The 17,742-nt window shown below is 46.1% G+C and overlaps 1 protein-coding gene across 1 annotated transcript in view; it reads right to left on the reverse strand.

The window, feature by feature from the left end:
• The window catches only part of LOC117362913 (fibrous sheath-interacting protein 2-like), a 655,319-nt gene that overhangs the window by 466,785 nt on the left and 170,792 nt on the right, over window positions 1-17,742 (reverse strand). Inside the window, exon 3 of the mRNA XM_033950005.1 lies at window positions 15,483-15,644. Coding sequence (XP_033805896.1) covers window positions 15,483-15,644 — 162 coding nt within the window. The remainder of the gene's footprint in view (window positions 1-15,482; window positions 15,645-17,742) is intronic.

The raw sequence follows: 17,742 nt of genomic DNA on the forward strand, positions 1-17,742 counted from the left end.
GCTTATGCCATGAATGTGGCAGGTTTCTTGGCTTTCAAAAGATTGCACACAACCAGATCAGAGTAGCCTTTTTGGCTCAAAGCCAAGCACTCAAGAGCCATGCTGTGAGACCAAAACACTCTGGATCTTGCAGGACAATTAGACCTTGAGAGAAGAGTCCCTGGAACAGCTGAAGTCTCAAAAGTCGGCCGATCTATAGATGTACTAGTTCTGCATACCAGGGGCAGTGAGGCCAGTCTGGGGCCACTAAGATAACCTGTTCCTGTTCACTGACCACTCTCCTCAGGACTCTCCCCATCATGGGCCAGGGACAGAACACGTACAGGAGCTCATCCATTAGCACAGGCTGCACAGGGGCGTTGATCTGCAGCTGAAGAATTGCACCATTTTTTTGTTGCTTGCCATCACCATGAGATCAAACATAGGACTATCCCAGCAGTTGACGATGCTTTGAAACGCCTGAGGTGAGAGAGACTACTCTCCCAAGTTCAGAATCTGTCTGCTAAGGATATTTGTCTGCACGTTTTGCACTTCAGCGATGTGAGCCACAGTGATGGCCAGAAGATAGGTCGCCACCCAGTGGAAGAGAGCTTTCATCTCCTTCTGGAGGCTGACACTACTAGTGCTTCTTTGCCTGTTGACATAAACCACTGCTGCCACGTTGTCAGAAACACCCTGAACACTCTGTTCGATAACCGGGGCTGAAATTGGATAAGCGCCAACCGAATAGTTCGGAGCTCCAGCCTGTTGTTGAACCAAAGGTGGTGTGATGGGGACTATGCCCATACAATGGGTGAGCCTCACAGTGCATTCCCCAATCCAGAAGGCTGGCATCTGTTATCAGAATGGTCCAAGAGTTTATCTTTAGCAGCATCCCTGAGGACAGCGACTGAGGGTGAAGCCATCAGGACATGCTGCAGCAGGCCTCCATCATCCAGGGAAGTCAAACATGCAGAGGATCCCGCTGTGGATACCAGCAAGAGAAACAGAGTGCTGTATGGGTTGCAAATGCATTCTCACCCAAGGAACCACTTCTATTGTGGCCACCATCGAACACAGGACCTGAAAATAATCCCAGGCTGACAGAGACTGCTATGCCAGGAGAACTGAAATTTGGCTCCCAAGTTTGAGTCTGCATGCCTTTGGAAGAAACACTCGGCCTTTTCACCATGTCAAATTAGGACATCCAGATACTCTAGGGATTAAACAGGCCTCAGCTGGCTCTCCTTCAGGTTTACAATCCATCCCAAACCTTTAAGAATCATCAAGATGGTTTGGAACCACTCTCTCTGCTTCCTCCTGCAAAGGTGCCCTTGATGAACCAGTCGTCCAAGTAAGGGTGGACCAGCCAACCCAGTTTGTGGAGGTTGGTCACCACGACAACCATCACCAGACCGAACGGGAGACCCTTGAATTGAAAATGCTACTCCAGGACATAAAATTGAAGGAAGCGCCTATGATCCAGAACTATTGGGATGTGGAGATATGCCTCCGTCAAATCCAGCGCTGCTAGGAACTTCCCCGGCTGCACTGAGGCAATGAACAACCGGAGAGTCTCCATAAGAAAATTAGGCACTTTTGAGAGCCGCATTGACATACTTGAGGTCTAGGATGGGCCTCCAAACCTCAGAGCCTTTCTTGGGCATGACAAAGTATATGGAGTATCTTTCAAATCCTGAATCTGCATCTGGCACCTGTTTAATCGCTTGAATATCTAGCACCTTTGGACATTCGCCTGAAGGATATAAAAATACTTGAAGAAATCCAGAGGAAGGCGATGAAAATGGGAAGGGGTTTGAACAAAAAGAAATATGAGAAGAGACTAGAAGACCTAAATATGTATACTCTGGAGGAGAGGAGGGACAGGGGAGATATGATACAGATGTTTAAATACTTGAAAGGTATTAATATAGAACCAAATCTTTTCCAGAGAAAATGATAAAACTAGAGGGCATAATTTGAGGTTGCAAGGAGGAAGACTCAGGAGCAATGTTAGGAAATTCTTTTTATGGAGAAAGTGGTAGATGCCTGGAATGCCCTCCCGAGGGAAGTGATGGAGAGGAAAACTGTGATGCAGTTCAAAAAAAATGGGATAAACATAGAGGACTTCTAATTAGAAAACAAAGGATATAAATTAAAGAACTAAGGCCGGTACTGGACAGACTTGCACAGTCTGTATCCCATATGTAGTGATTTGGTGTAGTATGGGCTGGGATGGACATCAATGGGAACTCCACTACTTTGGAACATGAGGATGTTACTGGCCAGACTTTATGGTCGATATCCTGCAAACAACGGGATGGCTGGATAGGCTGGAGTGAGCTTCAGCATTTGGAACCTAGGACAATACCAGGTGGACTTTATAGTCTATGACCCAGAAATATCAAAGAAGAGACAAGTTAATTTAATCAGGTATTTTTAATTAGAACAACTAATGGACAGACTGTAAGGACCATTCATGTCTTTATCTGCCTTCATTTACTATATTACTATTTCCAGAGAATCTCTGCCCTGTGCTCTGAAAGGCGGGAAAGGTGGAAGCCACAAAAGGACTCACAGGCTTGCCTCTTATAGGTCCTAGGCCTGCTGTTTGGTAGCGACTTCAGGCAGCGATCCTGGACACTAGCCATGAGATCATCTAAACCCCTGGCCAAACAGCATATTGCCCCTGAAAGGAAGCCCAATTTCTGATCCACAAGATTCTGCATGCAGACACAGAATAAGCCGAGACTTTGCCCACTACCCTAAGCAGATCATACAAAGCATCAACCACATAGTCTACTCCCACCAGCAACAGCTGGAAGGGGGAATCTGAGTGTGCCCCACATGTGTCACACAATTTAGACTGGCACGCTCAAGCCACAAAAGAGACAGCCGCAGCAGTCCACACTGTCAGAGACAAGGCCTCAATCTGCCTCTTGAGCAACATGTCCAACCTGTGATCCTGTCAATACTTAAGCACTCACTGGGAAGAAATGTGCGCTTGGTTACCTGAGCAACCAGAGAGTCAACTTTAGGCATAGCAAACATTTGCTGGAACTCCTGAGCCTTAGGATATAACTAGGGCATTCCTTTGCTATTTTAAAGGAGCCTTCCATGTTCTCCCAGTGCTCAAAAATCAGGACTTTCATATCCGGGTGCCACAGAAAGGCAGTAGGCTGAGAGTAGGCCCCGCTCAGCATGGAACAGTGGGAAGCAGGCTGAGGAGGAACAATTTTGAGCTCCTTCAGAGACTCAATAAGAAGATCTGTCAGCACTCAGACCCTGATCCACTTTGCCCAGTGTTGCATCATCTCTGAACAAGGCTTCTCCTTGGGAGAAAGGATAAGCGTCCAGATCATCATCCTCAGGAACCCCATCCGATCAGCTGTCGATGTCCAGGGGAGACATGGACTATGGTAGAGAAGTAGATGCTGGAATACAGGGAGGCTGCACAGATGATCGCTCTCTAGCTGACCCAGAAGGCGCCACAGCGCTGCCAACATAGGCTTTTCAGAGCAAGTTGACAAAGTCAGGTGTAAAAGGGCATAAATGATTGGAGGGTTAGAGCACTCTCTTTGCCTTAGGGCCATCAGAACCTTTATTAGGCACTGGCGCCGCATCACAGGACCCGAAGAAGGTAACATCATCCCGTATCCATCCCAACAGTCATTTGGAAGCATTAATAAGGTGGTCAGAGGCTGAACCTGAGGATTTTGTCTCCCCAACATGCACGGCAGAACACGCGGAACAAGGGTGCCCAATGGGTGCCTAACTAGCACAAACTTCACATGAATTCATGTCATTGGAGCATGAGGACTCCATCACTGGTGGTTAGAATCACAAACAAGGCTTTTTGAAGAAGTCTGAGAAATCAGAATTCAAATAAGGAAAAATCTGGCCACCACCAGAATTTCCAGCTGAAAAAAAAAGCTGTAACTCCACAGGAGGACCTCAAAAACCAGTGATTTTAAGCCTCCTCTCACCTGAACTACCCTGTGGACTGTGATAGCTCTAATCACAGACCAGACACTGGGAAGATGTGCTGTAGTCTGGCACAGCTCCTCTCAGGGTAACTGGAATAAGGAGAGGACCTCTGCCAACAGGAAAGCTGACTCTTCAGCTGTCAGTCGGGCCACAGCCAGACTAAGCCTGAATCCCGGGAACCAGGGTCCAAACACCATGAAGAGGGGGGAGGAAAGTGCAGCTCACACTGTGAGCTCCGATGAAACACAACTGGTGCCTGTACAACCTGTGCTGCACTCCTGATCAAGTCAAGGAGTGAGCAAATAGAAGGAGAAATCACTGAGCATCGCAGTTCCAGCAGGCTGGCTGAACAGGTCCCTGCACAATTCACCTGTCAGCTGCAGACTGAAGTCTGCTCCTCTCATGCAGGCTAAGCAGTCACTGGAGCTGAATAGGAACACAAAATCCCATGAAAAACAGCAAAAAATATATGACCCCCCCCCCCCCCCCCAGTGTTCTCCCCAGAAAAGTTTTCCAGCCGGGTGGCATGAAAAAGTAGCCGGGCGGGGCAGGAAGGGGAAATTTGGTGGTGGGGAAAATTAAATGTATACTATTTTTAGGTTCATAGACAAAATCGCGCGAGATAACGGCGCGCCGACAACTGAGCGCAAGGTTGACGGCGCGCCGAAGAAAAGCACTATTTTAAAGGGCTCCGACGGGGGATGTTGGTGGGGAACCCCCTACTTTATCTAACAGACATCGCGCTGGCGTTGGGGGGGTTTAGGGGGTTGTAACCCCCCTCATTATACTTGAAACCGAACTTTTTGCCTGTTTTTTAGGAAAAAAGTTCAGTTTTAAGTATAATGTGGGGGGTTACAACCCCCCAAACCCCCCCACAACGCCAGCGCGATGTCTGTTAAGTAAAGTGGGGGGGTTCCCCCCCACACACCCCCGTCAGAGCCCTTTAAAATAGTGCTTTTCTTCAGCGCGCCATCAACCTTGCGCTCAGTTGTCGGCGTGCCGTTGTCTCGCGCGATTTAGTCCTGTCACCCTATTTTTTATTAGTTAATTATTATTTTCCAATACTCAATATGACTTCCTTTTTTAAGGTTTGACACTTGTGCCAGAATATTTTTACTAAATTTAAATAGTATCTAATTCTTGAAGTGAATAATTAGATATTCACCCTCTTTCAAATGGTATAGAGGTTTAAAAAAGGGAAATGCGTTAATGAAGTCATTAGGCTCAATCTAGCCATTTATTTCTGCATGAATTTAAAAAACTAAAAAAAAAAAAGATAAATATAGCTCATCCAGTCATACAAGAAATGGCTGTACAATACCTCTAATAATGTTTTGATCACTAGGTTCCTTCCTGAGGTCTCACTGAGGATATGAAATAAATGCTATCCCCACTTCCAGACCTCTTCCACATAATTTATGGAGAGGTGTTACTGAGCCTTGAACTACACCTGTATGATTGATCTTTATCTGCTTCTTTTTTATTTTGCTATAGTGCAAAGTAAGAGCTAGGGCAAAACAGTATAGGTAAAGATGCAGGTAATAATTAGCAATGTATTAAAATATTTTATTTTTATTTGCTTATAATGTCATTTGAAAGCTGCTTGATGATAATACAACTTTAATTTAATTCTTTATAATGTGTGTGTGTGTGTGTGTGTTGGGGGGGACAACACCTACGTCAACAGTAAAGTTAGAATAGGGTCATTAAATCCAGTGGTGTACCTAGTATATATGACAGCTAGTGCTGATCATTTTTTAACAACCTCTATATAAAAAAAGATTTTTTAACAACCTCTATATAAAAAAAGATATTTTTAGTAATAATCCATGAGTCACACAATAAGGGTGCATCTAGGAAAAGGCAGCATCTTAAACATTGCAGTGAGCAATAGAACACCAACACACGCATTGTAAAACTAAACAAACCAGATCCTACATAGTCAATTGACCCTGTAGTTGATGCTAACAGAAAGCCATGTCCTTTTCACACACAAAGAACACAGATACACCCTTGCCCAATATGGAATAATCACAAACTAAAAATAGAAATATGTAGACAAAAGTTAAACTGAACCAAGAAAACAGACTCTGCATACAATGCCACAACCACAGAAGCTGACAAATTCCCTAATACTGTGCAAAATATAAAGACAGTAGATGTAAATTTGAAAAAACTTCCACATAACAATCACCACTTTACAAATTAACAAACAGAAATAAAACAAATAATGAGAAATATGAAAATATCATTTTATTAGACTAATCCATTTTTCAATTAGCTTTCAGAGGCCAAATCTTTCTTCAAGACAGTTATGGTATCCTGTCCTGACCTGAGGAAAGGGGTTTAGTCCCCCTAAAATTGCCTCATTTCCATTTCCTATTGATAAATTTTAATCAATACAGTTAACAATACTACTTGATTCTACGTAAAGCAACAAAAATATTTTTTTCTACTTTTTGTTGTTTCTGCTTTAGTCATCATCTCTTCGCTCTCTTCTTTCTATTCAGCATTTGTCCTCGCTCCCTTCCATGCAACATCTGTCCTCTCTCTTTGCCCCTTCCACCCAGCCTCTGCCCTCTCTCTCTACTCCTTCCATCTACTGTCCACCCTCTCTCTGCCCCTTGCATCTATTGTCCACCCTTTCTGCCTTTTCCATCCAGTGTCCGCCCTCTCTCTGTTCCATATAGTATCTTCCCTCTTTCTATGTCCCTTCAATAAACTCTATATCCTGTGCCCTTTCTCTCCTTTGTACATGATTTATTTCAACTTCACCCCCTCTCCATTTTTTGTTTCCACCCCTCCCCTATGCTCTGGCATTTCTCTTTTTTCCTTTCCTTCCTTCCTTCCTTCCCACTCCACCCCATGGTCTGACATCTCTATCTCCTTCCCTTCTCTCCCCCCCTCTCCAGTATCTGCCTCCTGTCTTTCCCCTTTGGTCCAGGTCTCTCTTTTTCTCTCCGTCTTTCTTCTGTGAGGAGATCATGTTGATCTTGAACACTGAATAATTATTCCACATTATCCATATCACTGTACTGTAGTCTGGTCCAGCAGACTGCTTTGGCACTATTACATGGGTAATAGTAAATTCATTATGTATCAGCTTTCCACACAGAATGCCACAAGTCTCTTTCTTGTGCTGTGTTTACATTTGCCAGCAGCAGAAACTTGTGAGGCAGATCCCTTGGCAATACTACAATTCGGAGCCCTTTGACCATCTGGTTCTGTATGGCTTCCTTCTCTTAACAGTTCTATCTTGTAAGTTTTCAGCACAGTTTCAGTTATTCATACATAAACCCGGACCTGGCTCTACCTAGGATGCTCAGGACCTGGGTCTTCACAAACAAAGGCACTCTTTATCTTTGCAGTATTTGGTTTCTTCTTATGCAAGCCCCTAAGCATCTACTTAACATAGGACACAAACCTCTGAGCTAGGGCCACTCCTCACTTTCATTGACTCTCCCACAGGTACTGCAATCCATCCAACATTTTCAGAGGGTTCCTTCATTTGAAGCCTCCCTTCAGGAGATCTCCGCATTTGGGATCTCTCTCCTGGAGACCTCTTAACTCTTGGCCTCTCCAATCCACTCTGCTTCTAAGAATCCACTCCGCTTCTAGCCTAAGCCACACCCCTCTGACTTACTATAGTCTCTGATGTGGCAGGTTAGTTCCACTTATTGTAAGGTGGCTAAACTGCAAAATCAGTGAGGGAAAGTTCTTAGTGACACCTGGATTCACTAGAGGTAGGTCTTGTCAGTCAAATTTGATCAATTTCTTTGACTGGGTGGCCAGAGAATTGGATAGAGGAAGTGCGCTAGATGTGATGTATTTAGATTTTAGCAAAGCCTTTGACACTGTTTCACACAGATGTCTAATAAATAAACTGAGTGCCCTCGGATGGGTCCCAAAGTGATGGGCTGGGTTAAGAACTGGTTGAGTGGAAGGCAACAGAGGGTAGTGATCAATGGAGATCGCTCTGAGAAAAGGGATGTTACCAGTGGTGTACTTCAAGTTTCTGTTCTTGGGCCTGCTCTTTTTAACATTTTAATAAACGATATTGCTGAAGGGTTGTCAGATAAGATTTGCCTCTTTGTGCATGATACCAAAATCTGCAATAGAGTAGACACGCCAGATGGTGTGAATAACATGAAGAAAGACCTGGCGAAGCTTGAAGAATGGTCTGAAATTTGGCAACTAAAATATAATGCTAAGAAATGCAAGGTTATGCATTTGGGCTGCAAAAACCTGAGGGAACAGTACACTTTAGGGGGTGAAGAACTTATGTGAACGACAGAAGAGCGGGACTTGGGTGTGATTCTATGTGATGATCTTAAGGTGGCCAAACAGGTTGAAAAGGTGACGGCAAAAGCTAGAAGGATGCTAGGTTGCATAGGGAGAGGTATGGCCAGTGGGAAAAAGGAGGTATTGATGCTCCTGTATAAAACTTTGGTGAGACCTCATTTAGAATATTGTGCACAATTCTGGATGCCACACCTTCAAAAAGATATAAAAAGGATGGAGTCGGTCCAGAGGAATGCTACAAAAATGGTGTGTGGTTTTTGTCATAAGACGTATGGGGACAGACAGAGATCTCAATCTGTATACTTTGGAGGAAAGGCGGGAGAGGAAAGATATGATAGAGACGATTAAATATCTATGTAATGTAAATGCGCATGAGTCGAGTCTCTTTCATTTGAAAGGAAGCTCTGCAATGAGAGGGCATAGGATGAAGTTAAGAGGTGATAGGCTGCAGAGTAATCTAAGGAAATACTTTTTTACAGAAAGGGTAGTAGATGCATGGAACAGTCTCCCAGAAGAGGTGGTGGAGACAGAGACTGTCTGAATTCAAGAGGGCCTGGGATAGGCACATGGGATCTCTCGGAGAGAGAAAGAGATAAATGGTTACTGCGGATGGGCAGATTAGATGGGCCATTTGGCCTTTATCTGCCATCATGTTTCTATACCATTCACTCCCTCACAAGACTCTCTTCAGGATTAAAAACTTTCAATACCTGGTGAGTCTGATGCAAATCCCAATCATTGAGAATTCATCAGCTTCTTTGTCAAGGCTAGCTGCATACACTTCTCAGCAGGGAATACAGTGTGCCTACTACTGTGCTCCATTACCTTTACCCACTGCTTCTTCTCTCATTTACCCCAATGTACACTATCTCTGCCTTCCTTTGCACCTCTTTAGCAGAGCAGATCTATTCCTTCACAGTTGCAAGAAATATTTTTACACATTTCTTGTTTAATTACAGGAGGCAATAGTAGATATATTCTTGGAAAAACCTGTCTTTCCTCCTCACTTGTACAGCTGTTAGTTTCGCCTGTCTTACTTTTCCCCCTTGTAGACTGTAAGATCTAAGCAGTAGGGACTGCCTCTATTTCATGTTTATAACATAACCCTTACTGAAGTCTCCTAATATAAGAACGACGCAAGGATTGCCACACTAGTACAGACCAAAGGTCCATCTAGCCTAGAAAGCAGTTACTTACCGTAACAGGTGTTATCCGGAAACAGCAGGCAGATATTCTCACATGTGGGTGATGTCATCCATGGAGCCCCGGCATGGAGAGCAAAATAAGTGCACTGGCACTTTAAGAATTCAAACCAACACGCATGTGCGAGTGCCTTCCCACTTGATATCAGCTAACGAGGTCGTCAGTTCTGTGCCCAAGTGAAAAAGCCAACTAGGGGAGGTGGGTGAGATGTGAGAATATCTGTCTGCTGTCTCCAGATAACATCTGTTATGGGAAGTAGCTGTGCTTTATCCTAGGACAATCAAGCAGCATATTCTCACATGTGGAACTTCCTAGCCGCAATGAAAAGAATGGAAGTAGAGTTGGATTCCAAGAAATTCAGAAAAATTTGAGTTGCCTCGCAAAAATCTAGACCTAACATCTGATACAACAGCACGGAGGCAAAACGACCAAGATCACAGATATCAAGTACCCAGGGGAATCCCTCTGAGTGAACCTGGCCAGAGGCAGAGAAAAATGCCTGTATCTTGGTGTGGAATATTGACCTCCAAAACAACTGGAAGACAAAGACACGGAACTAATTGAAGACATTGAGAATATCACTCTACGGGGGGACGCTGTTCTGCTAGGGCAGTGTTTTTTAACTGCTGTTCCGCGGCACACTAGTGTGCCGCGAGATGTTGCCTGGTGTGCCGCAGGGCCGCCATCAGGGCAGTACTACCAGTCCTGCATTCAGGGGCCCGGAGCTGACAGGGGGCCCGAGGCAGGGGCGCCAGTAGCTCGCCAAGGCAAAGTGAGTCGATCACCCAGGACTCACTTTGTCTTGGCGATCTAATCTATCGAGCCGATAAGTCTTCTCCCCGACGTCAATTCTGCAGTCGGAGAGGAAGTTCGGGCCAGCCAATCGCTGCCTGGCTAGGCGGAACTTCCTCTCCGATTGCAGAATTGACGTCAGGGAGAGCATGCGTCGGCTTTGGGGCCTGTTGTCCATTGGTGGGTCCTGTTCCCCGATGGCAGTGGCAGTGGCTTGGGGAACGGCAGGGAGAAAGAAAGAAAGGGGGCAGGCAGGGAAACAGAAGGAAAGAAGAAAAAAAAGAAAGAAAGGTCAGGGAGAGAGGAAGAAAAAGTTGGGGGAGGGAATGAGGTGTGGAGGAGAGAAAGCATACAGGCTGATAGAAGGGAAGAAAGATTGGATGCACAGTCAGAAGAAGAAAGTGCAACCAGAAATCACCAGATAAGGTAGGAAAAATGATTTTATTTTAAATTTAGCAAAGTGGAGGCAGTATTACCACAGTTTTCAAAGGAATTTGCCCAAATAACTTAATAGTTAACTGGGTAAATTCCCAGAGATGAAAACTTCCCTTCACTTACTATGCACAGTTCTGAATTTATATCTGCTGTCTATATTTTACAATATTTTACAATATTTTACTAAACCGCAATAGTGTTTTTCAGCGCAGGGAGCCTATGAGCGTCAAGAGCAGCGCTGGGCATTCAGCGCAGCTCCCTGCGCTAAAAACTGCTATTGTGGTTTAATAAAAAGGATGGAGGGTATATTTGTCTATTTTTGTATGCTATAAAAACCAAATACAGAGAGAGACTGAGAGCTGTTGACGAAGAGCTACGTGTGTGTCTTTCTTCGATTCCAGCCAGAATATCAGCTTTGTGTTCAGCCAAACAGGCCCAGGTTTCGCACTGAATAAAGTATTTTATAATTTTTCACTATTCTGTTTACTTAATATTTCATAATAAAGTAATTATAAAATACTTTCTTTGTGTTTATTTGATTCCTATTCAAGAGAATTACTTTATATATAGTCAATATAGGCACAGAGTTAAATTTTTTAACATTTTCTAATGGTGTTGTGCCTCGTGATTTTTTTCATGAAACAAGTGTGCCTTTGCCCAAAAAAGGTTGAAAAACACTGTGCTAGGGGACTTCAACATGCCTGATGCGGATTGGAACACACTTTCAGTGACAACTAGCAGCAGAAGGATATTAATGTCCATGAAGGGAGCATGACTTAAACAAATGGTATTGGAGCCCACTAGGGCCCAGGTTATCCTGGACCTGGTACTCACCAACGGGGAAAGCGTCTCGGAGGTCTCGGTAGGAGATACGCTAGCCTCCAGTGACCACAACATGATACGTTTCAACCTCAGGAAAGGTTTCTCTAGATCAAACACAAAGACAAAGGTACCGTATTTTCGCGGATATAACGCGCACCATTGTAAAACGCGCACAGGGGTATAGCGCGCAGAAATCACGATGATATGTACAAAAACTTTTCTATACCGCGCTCAGGCATATAACGCGCATGCTGCCCGACTCTCCTCTGGCCACCCCGACTCTCATCTGGTTGCCCCGACTCACCCTGACTTTCGGTGCACTGCCCCGACTCTCCTCTGGTTGCCCCGACTCACCGTTCACCCGCCCTGACTTTCGGTGCACTGCCCCGACTCTCCGTGCCTGTCCCCCTTGAAGTCCTGTCCCCCCTTGAAGGTCTGCCTGTCCCCCCTTGAAGGTCTGCCTGTCCCCCCTTGAAGTCCTGTCCCCCTTGAAGGTCTGCCTGTCCCCCTTGAAGATCTGCCTGTCCCCCCTTGAAGTCCTGTCCCCATCCTGAAAGCCTGATGCCCCCCCTCGACGTCCGATTCTTCTCCCCCCTCGGCAGGACCACTCGCACCCCCACCCCGAAGGACCGCCGACTCCCCGACAATATTGGGCCAGGAGGGAGCCCAAATCCTCCTGGCCACGGCGACCCCCTAACCCCACCCCGCACTACATTACGGGCAGGAGGGATCCCAGGCCCTCCTGCCCTCGATGCAAACCCCCTCCCCCCAACGACCGCCCCCCCCCAAGAACCTCCGCCCGTCCCCCAGCCGACCCGCGACCCCCCTGGCCGACCCCCACGACACCCCCACCCGCCTTCCCCGTACTTTGTGTAGTTGGGCCAGAAGGGAGCCCAAACCCTCCTGGCCACGGCGACCCCCTAACCCCACCCCGCACTACATTACGGGCAGGAGGGATCCCAGGCCCTCCTGCCCTCGACGCAAACCCCCCTCCCTCCAACGACCGCCCTCCCCCAAGAACCTCCGACCGACCCGCGACCCCCCTGGCCGACCCCCCCACCCCCCTTCCCCGTACCTTTGGAAGTTGGCCGGACAGACGGGAGCCAAACCCGCCTGTCCGGCAGGCAGCCAACGAAGGAATGAGGCCGGATTGGCCCATCCGTCCTAAAGCTCCGCCTACTGGTGGGGCCTAAGGCGCGTGGGCCAATCAGAATAGGCCCTGGAGCCTTAGGTCCCACCTGGGGGCGCGGCCTGAGACACATGGTCGGGTTTGGCCCATGTGCCTCAGGCCGCGCCCCCAGGTGGGACCTAAGGCTCCAGGGCCTATTCTGATTGGCCCACGCGCCTTAGGCCCCACCAGTAGGCGGAGCTTTAGGATGGATGGGCCAATCCGGCCTCATTCCTTCGTTGGCTGCCTGCCGGACAGGCGGGTTTGGCTCCCGTCTGTCCGGCCAACTTCCAAAGGTACGGGGAAGGGGGGTGGGGGGGTCGGCCAGGGGGGTCGCGGGTCGGTCGGAGGTTCTTGGGGGGGGACGGTCGTTGGAGGGAGGGGGGTTTGCGTCGAGGGCAGGAGGGCCTGGGATCCCTCCTGCCCGTAATGTAGTGCGGGGTGGGGTTAGGGGGTCGCCGTGGCCAGGAGGGTTTGGGCTCCCTTCTGGCCCAACTACACAAAGTACGGGGAAGGCGGGTGGGGGTGTCGTGGGGGTCGGCCAGGGGGGTCGCGGGTCGGCTGAGGGACGGGCGGAGGTTCTTGGGGGGGGGCGGTCGTTGGGGGGAGGGGGTTTGCGTCGAGGGCAGGAGGGCCTGGGATCCCTCCTGCCCGTAATGTAGTGCGGGGTGGGGTTAGGGGGTCGCCGTGGCCAGGAGGGTTTGGGCTCCCTCCTGGCCCGATATTGTTGGGGAGTCGGCGGTCCTTCGGGGTGAGGGTGCGAGTGGTCCTGCCGGGGGGGGGATGTATCGGACGTCGGGGAGTCGGCCGGGCAAGAGGGCTTGGGCTCCCTCTTGCTCCGATCGTGGATGCGGGTGGGAGCGCGTGCGAGCGGTCGTTCGGGGTGGGGGTGCGAGCGGTCCTGCTGGGGGGGTGAATCGGGCGTCGGGCGGGGTGGGAACTATGTTTAAAAACTTTTGTATACCGCGCTCAGGCATATAACGCGCGAGGGGTATGCGCGGTACGTAAAATCACGTATAACGCGCGCGTTATATCCGCGAAAATACGGTACTCCACTTCCGAGGCACTGACTTCGAACGCATGGGAGATTTTGTCCATCAGGCACTGCAGAACCAAGCTGAGACGGATGATGTTGAAGCTATGTGGTCAACCCTGAAATCTACCATACATGAAGCAACAAACCTCTACATTAGATCAGTAAACAAACGGCAGAGAAACAATAAATCCCAATGGTTCACCGCTGAGATCTCGTGCTTCGTTAAAGAAAAGAAAAAGGCATTTATTTTCTACAAACGTACGGAGGAAGTGGAAGCCAAACTAAAATATACAGCCAGGGCCACAGCGGTCAAAACGGCAGTCAGGGAGGCCAAACTTCGAGTAGAAGAAACTTTAGCGAAGAACCTCAAGAAGGGAGACAAATCCTTCTTCAGGTACATTAGCAACAGGAAAAGAAACACAGACGGGATAGTACGCCTAAAAAAACCAGATAGGAAGTACGTGGAATCAGATTCCGAAAAAGCCGAACTTCTGAATGAGTACTTCTGCTCGGTCTTCACCAGCAAGGCACCAGGGCACGGCCCACACGTACAGACAAAGCAAAGAGCGGTAGACCCGTTTTGGAATTTCGAGTTCACACCCGGAGACATCTACTGCGAACTGAAAACACTCAAGGTGAATAAAGCCATGGGTCCGGACAATCTACACCCCAGAGTACTCAGGGAGTTGTGTGATGTCCTGGCGGTACCGCTATCCGTACTCTTCAATCTCTCCCTCAGTACGGGGAGTTTACCCATGGACTGGAAAACGGCTAACGTCATTCCACTGCACAAAAAAGGTTGCAGAACGGAGGATGCGAATTACAGACCGGTGAGTCTAACATCAATAGTGTGTAAACTCATGGAAACACTAATCAAACGTAAAATAGACACGATCCTAAATGAGGAGAATCTACGGGATCCCAGTCAACATGGATTTACCAAGGGTAGGTCCTGCCAAGCCAATCTCATCAGCTACTTTGACTGGGTAACAAGAAAGCTGGACTTGGGAGAATCCCTAGACGTAGTGTACCTAGACTTCAGTAAAGCTTTCAATAGCATCCCTCACCGTAGGCTGTTGGGCAAGAGGAGCTTAGTAAGGATAGAAACACTACTAAAAATGGAATCTGAACCCATGAAAGCATAAGTCTAGAAAGAAAGCAGTTGAACTTTTAAAAACTATTGTCCTCTGGTAACAGCTCTTTAAAACTTAGGAATCAAATAAATAAAATTTTATCCAAGTAAAATAAGGAACGGAGAAACAAGCCCTAATAGATGTGGCCTCTAGCATAAATGCCATATGAAACATGAGTACCTAAGAAGGTGACAGGAAAACAAAAGTAACAAACCCAAATGTACAAATTAAAAACAACATTTAAAAATATCATCCTACTTTTTACAATTCACACCATCCTATACATATTCTCAAAAATATTTATCTAAAATATCTATATATTCGTTAAATCGAAACAAATTTAAAAACCTTTTAAACTAACCTCATATCAAGCATTTTACTGATAGTCCACATAATCAATCTCAGTTTATCTATAAAATCATCTTTATCCATAAACATGTCTTGCTATTACATTTTTCTTATTAAAATAATTATAAATTCTGAAATTGTGTACCTCTTAAGAATTTGAATAATAGACATCTATTGCACTACAAATATCTTTTAATTGGCCTACAAACATAACTGAAAAATGAATATTGCTTGAAAAAAGAATCTCAAGTATTTTCCCTATATAAATTAAATATACCTTGTTGTTACTAGTGATGAATCCTCCTTTTTTTAACCTCTTTTGAATATCTTTACGCTTAAAGTATGAACACAGATGTGGATCATGTAGGTTTTTATAGTTTGTTTCTAACAAGCGACAATATGGATCACCAAGATTAAAACCACTAGATGGATGATACAGCTGAAAAACAAAAAATAAATTTACAAGTAAATAACATAATTGCCTGCTCTTTTCTGAAGAAATTGCAAAATTTTCTACAAACTTCCCAATATATAATGGACTTTATGTAATAACACAAAATTAAAATTAGTGTTGTTTATAACACCTTTTTTTATTCTTTTGTGCAAAATGTTTTCTTCGTGTTTAATATACAGTAATGATATACAAAAGCAGCAAAGTAAAATGTCACACAAAATAAAAAGTTAAGTAAAATTAGTAGTAATTCAGAAGTAATACATTAAAGCAAAGCCCAGTTAAGGGAGAATTTATCAAGTGGCATTATGGCCTTAACGCACGCTAAAGGAATTATACCTATCTTATCCTCCTATATCTACAGGTTTTTAGCATTTAAGTCACAAACTAATTCCTTTAATGGAAGATTAGGTTTTCACCTTCGATGATCTTCTTTCTGTTAGTCCCTGGAGGATTCAGTACGCTAGGTGTTCAATCCCTTCTTGCAATCCAGGAATTACAGAAATCCAAACACTTTTCTTTGCTCCTCCCATCTCAGAGAGAGTGTTAAAGCCCCCTGTAGTTCAGTCCCAAAGCCAAACATACCTGAACAAATCCATGACAAGGAAGGGGGGTACTACAGAAGCTCCCCAGCAACATAAACAATTTATGAATTGGTCTGCTCTGCAAAACATGAAAGCAAGAAATAAACAGGCACATAGACAACAAAGAAAAACATTGAGGAACAATGTAGAACTAACCTGTGCAACGAGTTCCCATATGAGACAGCAATGCATACACAGACGTAGAAAACTTCCAACAGGATCTGTCATTGGGCTGGAAGATCCTGAAGCCTGGAAGGAGAAGAACAGAGGCCAAAAAATCAGGCAATGCAGAACAACTGAGAGGGCGGGCCATACTGAATCCTCCATGAACTAACAGAAAGAAGATTATTGAAAGTGAAAACCTAATCTTCCATTCTATTACAACCCTTCCGGATTCAGCATGCTAGGTGACGTACCAAAGCAATTGCAGAGTCTAGGGAGGAACAGAAGAGCCTGCCCACAACATCGAGATCCCAAAAGCAGCAACAGAGTGAGCCACCATATCCACCCAGAAAAAACTGGGTAACGGTAGGTAGAGAGGACTAAGGAGCCGCTCTGCAAATTTCATCTTTGTAGGCAAAAGACTCCGCCTACAAAGCAGCAACACTTTTAGTGGAATGGGCCTGACAAACAGGTGTCAGCTTGCCGCAGGTGACAGAACCTGCGGAAATGGAAAACAAACCTCCACAAACCTCCTGCGTGACATGGAAAGCTGAAACTACCATTGGTAGAAAGGTAAAGTTCAGTATGGAAAACAACTCAGGTGTCTGTAATATGGAGAAAAGGTCCCTGCACGAAGAGTTTGAAGCTCTGAAATGCACCATGGTGAAACAAAGGCGACCAGAAACAGTCTGAGCGTCAGACCCAGAAGAGTAGCAGCCTCCAGTGGTTCGAAAGGGGCATCCACAAGGCCCTGTAGAATAAAGGCAAGATTCCACGAAGGGAAAGGATGACGCAAGGGAGGCCGCAAATGACGCACCCCTCTCAAAAACCCGATCACAACCGGATGAACAGGAAGGAAACAAGAACCCCTGCATGCCCGGAAGCAAGAAAAGCCTACCAAAACTTTAAGGGAGACCACCACTAAACCCTTATCCAAGCCTACCTGAAAAAAAGCCAGGACCACCCAAATGGGAGCACGCTCAAGCATCACCCGATCCTTAGCACACTACTGTTGGAAAGCCTTCCAGGATGAGGCATAAGAAGCCATAGTTTAGGGTTTCTTAGACTTCAAGAGCATCAAGATGACCTCATTTGAAGAACTGCACTATATCAAGGCTGAGCGCTCAAGAGCCATGCTGAAAGACTAAAATGCAGTGGGCACCAGACTCTGTCCGAGAAGATTTCTAGGGAGAGGGAGGTTGAGGTTTCTATCCCGCTGAAGACTGACAAGATCCACAAACCATGGACGACAAGGCCGGTCCGGAGCAACTCAAATCATGAAACTGGGATGCACTGCTATCCAGCAGATGACCAGAGGACATGGAGGGGACACAAAGGAG

Source organism: Geotrypetes seraphini, chromosome 6 (genome assembly GCF_902459505.1).
Source record: "Geotrypetes seraphini chromosome 6, aGeoSer1.1, whole genome shotgun sequence".
Lineage (NCBI taxonomy): Eukaryota > Metazoa > Chordata > Amphibia > Gymnophiona > Dermophiidae > Geotrypetes > Geotrypetes seraphini.